At 37.8% G+C, this 14300-nt stretch overlaps 1 protein-coding gene across 8 annotated transcripts in view; it reads left to right on the top strand.

Annotated features, from left to right (window-relative positions):
- ITGB6 (integrin subunit beta 6) overlaps positions 1–14300 on the top strand; it is a 129255-nt gene that overhangs the window by 53084 nt on the left and 61871 nt on the right. For 2 of the 8 annotated variants that reach the window (XR_011528387.1, XM_008513711.2), the window contains exons 2-7: positions 2906–2958; positions 3156–3313; positions 3494–3569; positions 4306–4385; positions 6946–7150; positions 7772–8018. Coding sequence is in view for 6 of the 8 variants with exons in the window: in XM_008513711.2 (XP_008511933.1) it covers positions 3509–3569; positions 4306–4385; positions 6946–7150; positions 7772–8018 (593 nt within the window). In the remaining 2 variants the exon portion in view is untranslated. Of the gene's footprint in view, positions 1–2905; positions 2959–3155; positions 3386–3415; positions 3570–4305; positions 4386–6945; positions 7151–7771; positions 8019–14300 lie in introns of those variants that run through there. The other 6 variants (XR_011528386.1, XM_008513709.2, XM_070580034.1 and 3 more) reach the window with 5 other exon arrangements.

Here is a 14300-nt window from a genome sequence, read left to right as displayed (position 1 = left end):
AGGACCTTGTTGCTACTGCCTGCTTCCAGTTGGCAGAGGGACATGGAGATGGTCTGGAAGTGGTACATACCACTCCCACTCATACTCCATTGACAAGAGCTAGTCATTGAGGTTCTCTTAACTGCGAGATAGGCTGGGAGAGGTAGTCTAACTATGTTTTTAAGAAGAGGAGATTTTTGGTGGCAGCTAGAACCCCAGAGAAAAGTTTCTAGGGAGTGGGCAGATCTAGAGTTGCACAGGCATCCTTGATCCCAGCTCATCCAAAGTGCCTGATGGTGGTTGCCAGGGAGGTCAGTGGGGAGACAGACAACTCAGTGACCAGAGCAGCTCTCGTCAGTCCAAGGCATTTCAGGCAGCCTTGTGAGATGCAAGATCTTAGCTTCCAAAACGAGATTTGAAAATTGCGTGCTCGGTCTGTAGAAGAAGGTGGATTTCAAGTGGAAGACTATCAAGAACTGTGATGGGCCTGAGATTTCACTTGCAAGCTAGCGAGTTAGCTCATCACAGATTCGTGGATGCTGAGGGACATGAGATGCCTGGTTCCAAGATAAAAGACTGCATAATTCATAACACTAGCAGTGGTCAAAGGATCAGCACTTTCTTTCACCAGTTCCCCAAGGCCAGTTCCCACAGGGTGACACAGGGAAGGAGGTGGCACCTGCACAAGTAGCAGGCTGTATGATAAGAGAGGAACTATGAGTTTAGGGAACCTGAACCTTTTATAATGGGTAGTAAGTATGCCTACTCCTAGTTCTGCAGAGTGACACTATCTCTGTCTTCCAAAGCTGTAAGCAATTTGCTCCTTGCTCTGCAGACAGACAATATCTCTGTCTTAAAAGGCTGTTCACTTTACAAATATCCTTGAAAAGATAATCCAGAAAAAGGTGGTCAGTGCCTCTGCTTGCAAAACATGCAGAAATGTGAGAGATACTTGGAGAATTGTCTTCCAAAAAAGACAGATTCCTTTTTAGCAAGAGCGAGTGTTCTTTAGATAGCAGCTTCCTTTAATGGGTTCTTCTCCTCCTGACCTCTAAATATTGGCAGGCCCCAGGGCTCAGTCCTCAGAGCTCTTCCTTATCTATATTCCCCTCCTTCAGGATCCCATTCAGCTTCATGTCCTTAAATCCATGCTCATGATCCTAAAATTACAGTTCATACTTCAACACCATCCCCACTTCCTGACTCAGATATCAAACTGCCTCTGTGGCATCTTCACTTGGTTATTTCTAGACATCTCATACTTAACATGTTCTTGAGTGCCATCCTCTGCGTGAAACCTGATCCTTCCCCAGGGTAACCCCTCTCAGGAAAGAGTATCATACATTCAGTTGCTCAGGCCAAAAATCTCTCTTTCTTCCAAATCCACACCCCATGCATAAGCACATTCTGTTTTCAAATTACATCCTGTATCTGAGCACCTCTGTCCTCCTACATGACCAATGTCCTAGTCCCAACCACTTGTCTCTGCCCTAGACAACAGCCATAAACTTCTAACTGGCCTCCCACCTTGCAATCTTGACCCATACATTCTAATCTCCACGGCAGCCAGAGTGTTTTTTTAAGACGTAAATTAAATAATATTATTCCCCTTTTTTCGACCTTCCAATGACATTCCAAACACGTTTAGAATAAAAGTCAAGGTCAAGACTACATATGATCTGACCTCTGCCTCTAAATCTGACCTCATTTGCTACCCTCCCTCTCCCTTCTTATGTTCCACTGGGCTTGAAAATGCCTAGCCTGAGGCTGTTTCAGGGCCTTTGCACTTTGTTGCCCAAGTCATTGAGGGCTTTGTCTGATGTCAGTTGATCAGAGAAATTCTCCCTGATTATCCAAAATAGAATACCACACCCTCCCTACCCCTCTTTCCTTCCACCCAGCTTTATCATTTTTCATAGCCCTTACCATTGCCTGATTTTAAGAATCAGTCTCCCCCCACTGCCCTCCAACCTAGAATTTATGCTTCGTAAGTCAAGAACTTGGCTTAATTCTCTGACATATATTCTGCTTCTAGAAAATACTTGGCACGAAGTATGTGCTCAACGAATATTTGTTGAATGAATGAATGATAGCTAATACTGGAGCAAAAATGGAGGTAGTATCAGGGACACAGATAATTTGTGCCTCAATCTTTCTTCTTCGAGTTAAATCAACTGATTTCATATAACTGTATTTTTTTCCCAAAAGGCATATCTTCCAGCTCTTTAATAATTCTGGTTTCTCTCTACGAGATTCTTGACATGTTCTTTCAGGGTCTTGTGTATGATGGAGTCCAAAATTGAACACAGCCTTCTGAGAAGAACCTGAGCGGTCTATAATAAGTTTTCCTCTCTTCACAGGCTTCACATGCTTGCCTAGAAATACACTTTTAAAAGATAATCTCCAGGACATAAGCCCAGCCATAGAGAAGCCTGTCTAAGGTCAGATAGTTCAGAGAGTAACAAAGTGAATATTGATTCTTACCTGTGTGCAGTTTCTGCCAATCCCAGAACATCTTCCTGAACACGTTGGGAAAAAATATATAATCAACCTTACGAGTTTAGCCATAGATTGTGTATATTTTAAATTTGTCATTCTATTGTTCAACAAATAAACACCTCCTATATACCAAATGGTGAGCTAGAAGCTGGGAGAGCAGAGGAGAAAAAGCACTTGGTCCCTCTCCCGAAGGATTCAGAATCCTGGGTACCATTGTTTCTGTTTCCACTGGGGTTGTTTTGAGACTATCTAATTTTTGCCTAATTTAATTTTCATATAGTAATTTCCAATATTGCTTTTTAATTAAGAATTCTATAGTTACAGAAAAATATCTTTCACCCAATTTGGAAAACAAGGGAACACAATGTTTTACTTTTCCTAGCCTGTCTTCTAATTTGGCTTTAAAATAGTGATTTTTATTTTTCAGAGTTCATTTCAATTCTCTGCAAAGGATTTAACAATGGAATACAAAAATCTCAGGTATTTTCCTTTAGCTCATTTTTTAAAATCCTCCCTACATGTTTGTGTTATACTTCTTATGTACTTGTGTTTTATTTATCATCTTTACTGTTTTCATTAAATTAAAAGTATTTTAGAAACAACTTTAGATCCTATTTCGATTGTTCTTTTGACATTTCATTCATCGATATTTCACTAAAGGTGTTAACTTTCTCTAGGATGCAGAGAGACCAATAGAATTTGCATAAAAATTTCTCCTGAATGAATTTCCCCACCTTCTTGATGACTGTACACCTGCCTTCCTTATAAGGAGAACAAGGAAGTGAATCATGTTGAAGTTGCTTTTAAACACAGCTTTTCCTCTTTACCTGTCCAGGTAGCCTCTGTTTTCATTTCAGTCTTAATGAAAACTTTTTTATTTACGTCTCAAGTTTCTTTTCAAAGCAGTGTAAGTAGTATTTAAACTTTTACACTTCAGGAAAGAAAGACTTTTCACGATGTTCGGCTTTGATATGGTAATGCTGAAGGTAATTCATTTTTTAATCTGTCTGCACAGCGAGAACTGAGACGAATGGGGATTGAACTGCTCTGCCTGTTCTTTCTATTTCTAGGAAGGAATGATCGCGTTCAAGGTAAGACCTAAGTTCTCTGATATATTGCTTTCGTGGTATGCTTGACAAACCTGTCATTTGGTTCAAAACTAGATCTGAAGTCATTTTTTATTTGATCTGTTCGATTGCTCTTTCGCTGCTGAGCGAACACTTTAACGAATTACGGGCAGACGCAGGGCTGTTCCCACAGGGAGTGCTCTCGGCTTAAGGTAAATAAATACAAAGGTTGCATGGGCATTTTCATGAGGAGAATTAAACAGCGTTACTGTAGGAAGGGGCTTATTAATATCTTTATGACAACTATTTTGGTAACTTTTCTAGCTATTTTATTGTACAACAAGGTCTTCCACTTAAGAATAATAATCTTGAGAGAGAAAAAGGATTTATTTTAAAAATAAAAAGAGTACATTAAAGAGAGACACATTTTTTAATGGATGCAAATAATTTTAAAAAATTAAATTGGATAGTACTGAATGAGGATAATAAATAGGATGATGCTATATTTGTGAACGTTGAGATCTTTTCATATTTTAAGAAAAAAGAGAATGATCATTTTTGGCTAACAAGACATACATATTTTCAACATGATAGATGTAAAATATGAACTTTGTAATGAATTGCTAACATTTTGAGGACTGATCTTAGAAGACTAAAGTAAACTTTGCTATTGCTGCGTTCGAGTACGTTAAGAGCCTCTCATCAGTGGAGTGCCAGAGAGTGTGCTGAATTCCTTGTGTCTTGCTGGGTTTGAACACAGGTGGCTGTGCCGTGGGAGGTGCAGAAACCTGTGAAGACTGCTTACTCACTGGACCTCAGTGTGCCTGGTGTTCTCAGGAGGTAAAACCAACGACCTCAACATGTTTGTAAAAACTGCAGTTACACTTCTGTTAATCCCATCAGTGACGAGTCTCATAGTGTCCTGCTTTCCGTGGGGTTATAGGAGTGAAACAAGTCAGGCAAGGAAAATGCAAGCATGAGTAGATCAAAGTGTCATTCCTGTGATTATTTTCAAAAGCGATTTGTGGAGCGAGTGAATGTCAAATAATTCTGAAAAAGACTTAACTCAGGATCCTTTATTTAATCTGATTCCTCCTTTTATTTTAAAGCCAATTCTAACTGGTTACATGTAAAATGCCAAGGCTCTGGGTAATCAGAGATCATGGAGATGATATTTTCTCAAGTTAAACATACATCTGATTTCAGTATCAGAATTATCTTCCACCTGGGAACCAGGATCCATTCTGAACCACTGCTAGGTTCCAAGAGAGGTATTCTAGGTTGGGGTAAACTTTACTGTGAAGACATTATCCAGTTCTTTTAAAAATTACATTTTCATGAACTTGGTGGCTGTGGAATACCAATGACAAAGCCCAAAATAGACATTCCTTATCTGATTAAACTGAAAACTATGTGAAAGTAGTATGAGGGGGTTGGGGAATATATAACAAGCCATCCTGAGTCACTGTCTCCTGTGACACCATAGAGCAACCTGTAAACGATTCTTGGCAAAAAAGAGCTGCCTTAGCTCTCTCTGGATTTAAAGCAGTTCTCTGCTGAATCTCCTAAAGAGAATCTAAACACAAATCAAAGCATACAATGCCAGGTTCAGCAAGAGCTGAGTAGCATGCTCAAAGGAGAACAAACCTGAACACCCAACTCAGGACCAGGCTATCATTGCTAAAACTCAGATCCCATGTGGGAAGTGCGTCCATGGAGGAAGTCCTCACAGATGGCAGAGCGCGCACCCAGATTGCTCCCCACTGCTGCCGTGACTGATGGGCGCAAATACAAGTGTGAGGGAATTATGCTTTTTTGAGCTCAAGTATCAAAAACAGGTTTGAGAATATACAAAGAGGGGAAAACCCAGCTTTGTTTTACCTTGTCTCCCTGAAGAAGACAGTATTACTTTCATGCTTGAGACATAAAACAACAAATCTGTGTAACAAAATGCCCGCCTCTAGAATTTTTATTGGAATGCATTTTTTAGCACTCTTTTAAGAGGACTTCTTAAGTTACTAGTGATAGCTTGACTTGTGGATATTTGGTAGCCAAGTTATTGTCAAATTTTAAGGCCAGGCTATTCTAAAAGGTCACCCTGATAGAAGTAGTTATATCAGTTGAGGCAGTTGGAGGAAAAAGTAAATTAGGCTTCTGCTTAGGGCAGAGAGGAAATAGGTTCTGTGGTTAACACCACGTCTGATCTTTTGGCAAAGGTGGTGATTACAGGTGGTAGCAATGACTCTGTGTTGAGAAGGATTCTGAGGCCTTGTGCAGCCATTGTTTGCCTTGAATACATCATGGGAAGTTAAGAGTTTGCTACACCTGGCCTAGGGCCTCAAATACGCACAGATCTGATGGATAGATAACAAATTACATTCTCAAAAATAAATTTAAGAAGCAATGTAACTTTCCTAGTTGGTGAGTGGCTAGAGTGGTTTAGATTTCTAAAGGACGGGGAAAAACAATATGAGCATTGGTTTGCTTCTCTCCAAGCATGAGAGTCAATGGGCCTCAAGTTCCACTTTGCCCCGAGCCTCACCAGCTCTAGAGCAGCCTTGACTATCAGGTAAGACAGGTAAATATCTCTCGACTCCATCTCTCTATTCTGGGCACTGCTGGGTTGGAATGGCCACATCTTTGCCTGGAAACACTTCATCTCACTGCCTTCTGCTACCCAAGTGGACCAGAAGGAGCTGGGAAACTCCTGAATCCTACAAAGAAAAGCAGTTTTCTATACCATATTCTCTTTCACTTCCCTTCTCCACCTCCAAATCTTGTAGAAAGTTCTAAAAGACCTTAAACTAGAACACGTTAAGACTCTAAGTTAAAGTCCCTAAGAGGTTAACCTTAGTGAAATTCTGCTATAATATATGAGTGACACATCCATGAATTAAACCAGGACAGAGAGCTAGGTAAGGAGATGCCACAATCCTTGCCCTTTAGGAATTCACAGAAAAGGCTCTTTGTCACCGGATTTGATAATAGACACATCTGAGAGTTTGGGCAGTCCTAGGATTCCTCGAACCTACAGGTGATCTTGAACAGATAAATTCATGAGATGACGTGAACTCTATGACCCAACTGTTTCAAGGATCTGATCATGGCACAGGAGAAGCTTTAAAGAAGTGAGCATTAAAAATAATAATAAGGAACTATTAGGTGAAGTCAATTGAACACAATTAAAAGGAGAACCTAATTTTACTAAGAATTTTACTGGCAGATTTCTCTGGTTATTCTTACTAACTTAACTTTAGACCTACAATCTATGTCAAGCGCATGGAATATGATATACTGACTATGGCAAGATGCCTAACTAGCAAAGAAAGCAAAAAGTTTTTTTTCTAATCTTTATAGAAATGCAGATTTTTCTTTTTCTCTTTATTTTTTTCTCTTTTAGAATTTTACCCATCCATCTGGAGTTGGTGAAAGGTGTGATAGCCCAGCCAATCTTTTAGCTAAAGGATGTCAACTAAGCTTCATCGAAAACCCCGTCTCCCAAGTAGAAATACTTACAAATAAGCCTCTCAGTGTAGGGAGACAGAAAAATAGTTCCAACATTGTCCAGATTTCACCTCAAAGCTTGACTCTTAAATTGAGACCAGGTATGTTATGATTTACACAAGCACTGATTCATGTAAATAAATCTAATGTCATGTATGGTAATACCACTATTCTGCTAATTCATATGCCTTGTACCATAGTACATATCATTGATTATTATGACTCAGATTTCTCATTCTTAAGGCAACCAAGAATTGCTAGGCTAACACTTTCCTTTGTTCACATTGGTCACTTGCACTCCAAATGTGTTACTAAAAAAGCCTTATCTGATAGGTAACCATTTGAATTACTCAAATGTTGTTAAGGCTTACCTCACATCTCTTTAAGCATTGTAATGTAGCTTTAAATGCCTCTTTATTTTGTTCTCCTTTTCTAAAACCACATACAAAAAATTCAGCTTATCTTCCATCTAAATGGACGCTGGTTCTCCCAAGGAGATATAAAATATCCTAACTTTTACCTCCTTCAGTGACTCTCAACTCACTGCTGAAGTGATTTCATGGGTTTGTTCATTTATAAACTACCACATTGTTTATGAAATTGTAAGTATCTTCAGTAAGTTCTTCTTGAAATGAAATAGGCAGCTGGCCCAATGATTGCCTAGGCACAAAGAAGTCTCAATGTCTTCCTATGGATTTGCTTTCTTTGTGGGGGCTTTGCAGGCAGTGAGCAGACTCTGCAAGTTCAAGTCCGCCAGACCGAGGATTACCCGGTGGACTTGTATTACCTCATGGACCTCTCAGCCTCCATGGATGACGACCTCAACACAATCAAAGAGCTGGGCTCCCTGCTTTCCAAGGAGATGTCTAAATTAACAAGCAACTTTAGACTGGGCTTCGGCTCTTTTGTGGAAAAACCTGTCTCCCCTTTTATGAAAACATCGCCAGAAGAAATCGCCAACCCTTGCAGGTAAGTAAATGATTCTCTGCGTCTTTGAAAAATGATTATCTGTAGAGATAGCCCCACTATGAGCTGTACTTGGCAAGAGCTTGCTAACTACCTGGCATTCCCCTTCCATCTGGTTGGATCTCAGAAGCTTTCTCAGTTGCCCTCATTAGGAACCAAGGTAAAGTCATCTTAATATGTGGTTCTAGCCTCAGGTCCTTGCAGCGTCTGTCTCCCTGGATAGGTCAGGATGCAGCAAATTTGGTTTTATGTTCTGCAGACGAGGGGAACGAGTTTTTCACTATAGTTTCCACTGGCCTGTGCCCATCTCCAGCCCCTTGGAGACCTTCTGTCCACCACTTTCTGAAGCCATTTGACAGTAACCCAGTTTTTCAGAGTATCTTTCTCTACTTCGGTGACTTCTGACAAAATAACCTTTTTTGCAGCTTTCTCTGACGTACTTTGGGAAATGTAGATTTCTCTTATTGCTTGGAGAAGGTCTTTTCAGCCTTCACTGCCATCGAATTCAGTACAAAATTAGGCAGTGACTCCATTATAATATGCTATAATCAGCTACTAAAACCATGTTTTATCCAGGTGACGGTCAAGAGCAAATTGATTTGTGGTGTTTTACCTGTACACTCAATGACAAGTTCAAAATAAAATTATTTAATATCCTTCTATTGAATAAGATCTACCATTTGGTACGTGCCAGACACTATGCTGAAGATTTTACATATATGACCTCATTCAATTTTCGTAATAACAGTAGATCAAAGAAGATTTCATCATCTCTGTACTCGGAGGAAGTAACAGAGGCTCTGAGAGGGTGGTAATTTGCCCAAGGCCACATGACTGATCAGAGATCTGTACCAAGACCTGGGCGGGTCCAAAACCAAGCCCTTTACTACTATGGATCTAGTATATACGAAATGACTTTCCAAATGTATATTGACTTGTAATACTTGGATATACCCAAGGCATTAATCAATCTCCATAAAAGACAAACAGCTTTTAGAGTATCATTTTAAGATATTTCAATGTGGTTCCCAACCAGAATCTGACATAGCCAAAAATAATTTGACCATGAAAGGAATTCATCACTGATTGTAACTCTTAGGAATTGTGTTTGCTTACAAGAATCAGAGATAGTGTTTGTCCCCCACCCCCTTTTTTTGTGATATAATTGACATGTACTAAAATGCACACACCAGAAATACTGTTTAATGCGTTTTGATAATTGAATATACCAGTGTAAACACACCTAAAACATGATGTAGAACATTTCCATCACCTCAGAAAGTTCCCTCGTGCCTCATTGCAGTCAATTCTACTGCCCCAGAGGCAACCATTTTCTGATTTCTATAATTTAGATTAGTTTTGCCTGTTCTTGGATTTCAAATAAATGGAATAATGTAGTATATACCTTCTGTGTCTGCCTTCTTTTGATCAATATGTTTTTGAGATTCATCCATGATTTTGTGTTTATCAGCCGTTTGTTCCTTTTTGTTTTAAGTAATAGTCTATTGTATGGATTTACTACACTTTGTTGATCCATTCTTCCCTTCATAAACATTTGTGCTGTTTCCCATTTTTGGCTATCATGAAAAATGCTGTTATTATCATTTGCATATATCTTTGTGTGGTTGTATGTTTTATTTCTCTTGGATAGAGAAATTGAAATTAGAATTGCTGAATTGTACGATGAGTGTACTTTTAAGTTTTTAAGGAACTATCAAGTTATTTTTCAAAGTGGATTCACCATTTTGCATTGCCATCGCCAATGTATGAGGGTTCCAGTTATTCCAAATCCTTGTAACACTTAGTATTGTCAGTATTATTAATTTTAGCCATTCTAATAAGTGTGTATCCCATTGTAACTTTAATTTGCATTTTCCTAATGGCAAAAGATGTTGAGCATCTTTTCATGTATTTATTTGCCATACCCATATCTTATTTTGTGAAGTATCTTTTCAAATATTTTGCCCACTTTTAAAAATTAGATTGTCTTCTTGAAATTGTATTGTATGAGTTCTTTATATATTCAGGATAGTTCTTTTTATATTCAGGTTAAAAGTTTTTGTCAAATATATGTTTTGCAAATATTTGCACCTGGTCTATGGACTGTATTTTTATTTTTCTAGCAATGTCTTTGGTCAAGCAGAAGTGTTTAGTTTTGATGAAGTCCCATTTATCAATTTTTATTTTATGGTTAGTGTATTCTTTGTCCTAAGAAATCTTTGCCTACCTAATGTTGCAAAGATTCCTCCTATGTTTTCTTCTAGAAGCTTTATGGTTGAAGCTCTGGCGTTTAGTCTATGATCTAAAATTAGTTTTTGTATTTGGAATGAGGAAAAAAGTCTAGATTCACTTTTGTTTCCACGCAAATATCCAATTGTTCCAACACTATTTGTTAAGCAAGAATTTCCTTCCCCCGTTGAATTATCTTAATGCCTTTGATAAAAAGCAATAGACTGAGTTTGTGTGAGTCTATTTTGGGGCACTCTATTCTGTTTTATAAGCCCATTGAATATACCCACGCAACCACTACTGCCTCATAGTTCTGATTACTGTAGCTTTATAAAAAGTCTTGAAATTGAGAGTCTAAGTCTTCCAACTTTGTTGCTATTTTGTTTTGGCTATCCTAGATCCTTTGCATTTCCATAGAAATTTTAGAATCAGATTGTCAATTTCATCAAAAAATATGCTGAGATTTTTATTAGAATTGCCTTAATTTGGGAAGAATGCAAATCTTAAAAATATTGAATATTCCAATGATTGCACATGACATATAATTCCATTCATTTAGGTCTTGTCTCATTTCTCTCAGCAATGTTTTGTCAATTCCAGAGTAGAGAGTCTACACATCCTTTGATTTTTTTTCCTAGAAGCTTTTTTTATGTGATTATTAATGATATTTTTTTAAATTTCATTTTCTATTTGGTGATAATATATGGAAATGCAATTGGTTTTGCATATTCACTTTGTATCCTGAAGCCTTGATAAATTTTCTCATTAGTTCTAGTGTGATTTTTTTCTAGATTCCTTAGGATTTGCTATGTACATGATCATATTATCTGTGAATAACAACTTTTTTCTCTCTAATATTTCTGACTCTTCTTTCTTTTTCTTGCCTTATCATGCTGGCTAGGATCTCTAGAACAATTTTAAGTAGAAGTGGGGAGAGGGGGCACCCTATCTTCCTTCTGATCTCAAGAGAAAAGCTTCAACATTTCACCATTAAGTACGTTGTTAGCTAGTGGTTTTTTGGATTCCTTTTATCAGATGGAGGAAATTCCCTTCTGTTCCTTGCTTGGTAAAAAATTTTTTCTTAATTATAAGTGGATGCTAAGTTTTATTTCCTCAATATAAGGAGTTTTATCAGAAATTTTACTCAATTCCTTATACTTGCGTTTCACTGGCCAGGGCTTAGTTACATGGCTACAGCTGGCTGCAAAGGAAGCACGTTGCTACCCCAAATAAAATCAGAATTCTGTTAGTAGGGCAGAAAGAAAGAAATAATGGATGCTGAGTGGCATCCAGCAGTTCCTACAACACTGAACTACCATATTTCTATGGAGATAGAATGATTTGCACCCTCAAAGATGCTATATAATAAATAGTAAGGTATGATTACCAATTGTTTGATTCAATTGTAAAGGTAAATATGGTACTAACACCCTCCTAAATGCTTGATATAAAAGCATTTCTAATGCTTCTGGCTTTTTTTTTTTAATCAGAGAATGTTATACCTGTCTAAAATTTATATTTAGGTCTTTGATATGCTACGTGTCTTTCCCCTGCAACAAGCATCAGTAGAGTCTAGTAGAGCAATTCTATCTAGGATTACAAAGCACTACCTCTGCCCCAGGGGGTTTGTTTAAAATCATTCTTTCTGTCACAGGCCAGATAAGATGTGGTAACATGAAATGCAATAATGACCATGGGAAACAATAGGTATGGAATGTTATCAGAGGAAACAATTAAAATTAACAAACTTGGATGGCTCAGCTAAACTCAGCAGCCCTCATCTTGAACTAACAGTAAGACTCTGTCTTTAATCAGGCTTCTAGAAAAGGAAAGCAGTTTGGCTTGTTATAGCTTTGACTGCATTTCATTCCTGCATTTATTTATTCATTCATTCAACAAAAACTTACTGAGATCCAGCTATGTACCAAGCATTGTGCTAGGCATGGGGATATCTGGAAGAAAAAGATCTGGGCCTAGTCCTTAAGGAGCTGAAATTCTTTGGGGAGCAGGTAGCTGGTATAGCATGGTGGTTAAGAGCATGGGCTTCAGAGTCAGCCCTGGATTAGGTCCTGAAAGTTATAAATAACAAGCTCTTCTTTGCTGCAACATTATATATTTTTCATTTCCCATCACATCCTTAATTCTCCCAGTTCCTCTGCCTAGATACCACCCCCACACATACCACACCAAGAACTCAAACACCAAACACAAAAGTCAATCCTTTGGGGGCCGGCTCTGTGGCCAAGTGGTTAAGTTCATGTGCTCCGCTGTGGCAGCCCAGGGTTTAGATCCTGAGTGCGGACATGGCACTGCTCATCAGGCCACGTTGAGGTGGCATCTCACATCCCACAACTAGAAGGACCTGGAACTAAGATATACAACTGTGTACAGGGAGGGGGTTGGGGAAATAAAGCAGAAAAAAAAAAAAGAAAGATTGGCAACAGTTGTTAGCCCAGGTGCCAATCTTTAAAAAAAAAAAAAAAATGTCAATCCTTTGATCAATCCAAACCTTATAATTATGGAATAAAATGTTCTTTAGTAGGAAGGCAGTGAGAGATAAGAGTTTTTCAGACATGGGTTTAAATCCTAACCTTGGACAAACGACTTTATTCTCTCTGAGCTTGGTCTCTCCACCTATAAATGGGGAGAATAATATTCACCTTCTAGGGTAATTGTGAGAATTGAATGAGCTCAGAACATAACAAACATTCAAAACAAGTATTAATTTTCTCCATCTCATCAATACTTAGTATCTCTAGTTATTTTAATCTAGTGGTCCTCAGACTTTTAGATCTCAGAATTCTCTTACACTCTTAAAAATTAAGACTCCAAAGAGCTTTAGTTTATGTAGGTTACATCTATCAATATTCAGCATATTAGAAAGTAAAACAGAAAATTTAAGAATAATTATTTATTGGTTTATTTAAGAAACACATTGCATATTACTATAACACATCTTCATGGAAAAAAATATATTTTTCAAAACAAAACAAAAATTAGCAAGAAGAGTGGTACTGTTTCAAATCTCTTAACATCTGGTTTAATAGAAGACAACTGGATTCTCATACTTGCTTCTGCATTTAATCTGTTGTGATATTTCGTTTTGATGGAATTCCATGAAGAAAGTCAAACCTCACATAGATAGAAAGTTGGAAAAGGAAGAAGCATTTAGTAGATTTCCTATTGACTGTGGACATTCTTCTTTGATGTTCCACTCAAACAAGAGAAGATGTAAAAGTTAGCTTCAGCGTGGAATCTGAAGCAATGTCAATGAACTTTGCATATTCTGTTGCATTAAAACCATTGATCTATCTTGTACTTTGAATGGCTCTTTTACCAATGTGCCTGACTTTGCAATATAATGCTTTGGTCATTTGGAAAATATTGTTTCGTTGAACTATGTAGGTCTTCCAACATGATACAATATTTTAAAAATCACATTTGTTAATATCACCATCAATCTACTCAGATAGGTCTTGAAGCATCAGGAAGGTGTTTATCTCATAGGTGGCAGACAAAAGTTTCCCAAAATTATAATTTTCCAGTTACCTTGAATTTTATCATTGGCAACAAATACGGACAGTTGTTCTCCTTGAAGTGACAAGCTACTTTCTTCGTTTTTAAGAACATGTCTGCCAAAGATTCAAGTAGGAATAAAGTTTGTCTGTTAAGCACTCTTTCAGGTAAAATGCTTGTTCCAAAATAAAAAGGGCCAGTTCAGTTCAAACAATCACAAAAGTTCTCTTCCATTAGAAACCTTATACTTTGGTGTGCACCAGAAATGCTGTGTGAGGATTTCCCGGATGGTCACAGGAAAATGTTTTTAAAAAACATGTATTCAAGAGTGCAGACAATAAAAGTAATAACTTTTACTACTTCATCAAGGACAATCAAGTGAAACTAGGATTTTTTTTTTTCTAATATGGTGTATGCTTGATGGTAAAAAAATTTAAGGACTACTAGACAGTTTGGTGCCACTGCCTTGATCCGTGCTAAGACATCGGCAGTTTTGCTCACCATGGCTTTCACATCATCAGTGCAAATGTCAACACAGCA

Source organism: Equus przewalskii, chromosome 17 (assembly GCF_037783145.1).
Source record: "Equus przewalskii isolate Varuska chromosome 17, EquPr2, whole genome shotgun sequence".
In the NCBI taxonomy this organism is placed as follows: Eukaryota; Metazoa; Chordata; class Mammalia; order Perissodactyla; family Equidae; genus Equus; species Equus przewalskii.
The sequence above is the reverse complement of the archived record's forward strand: the minus strand, read 5'-3'. Positions and strand labels throughout refer to the sequence as shown.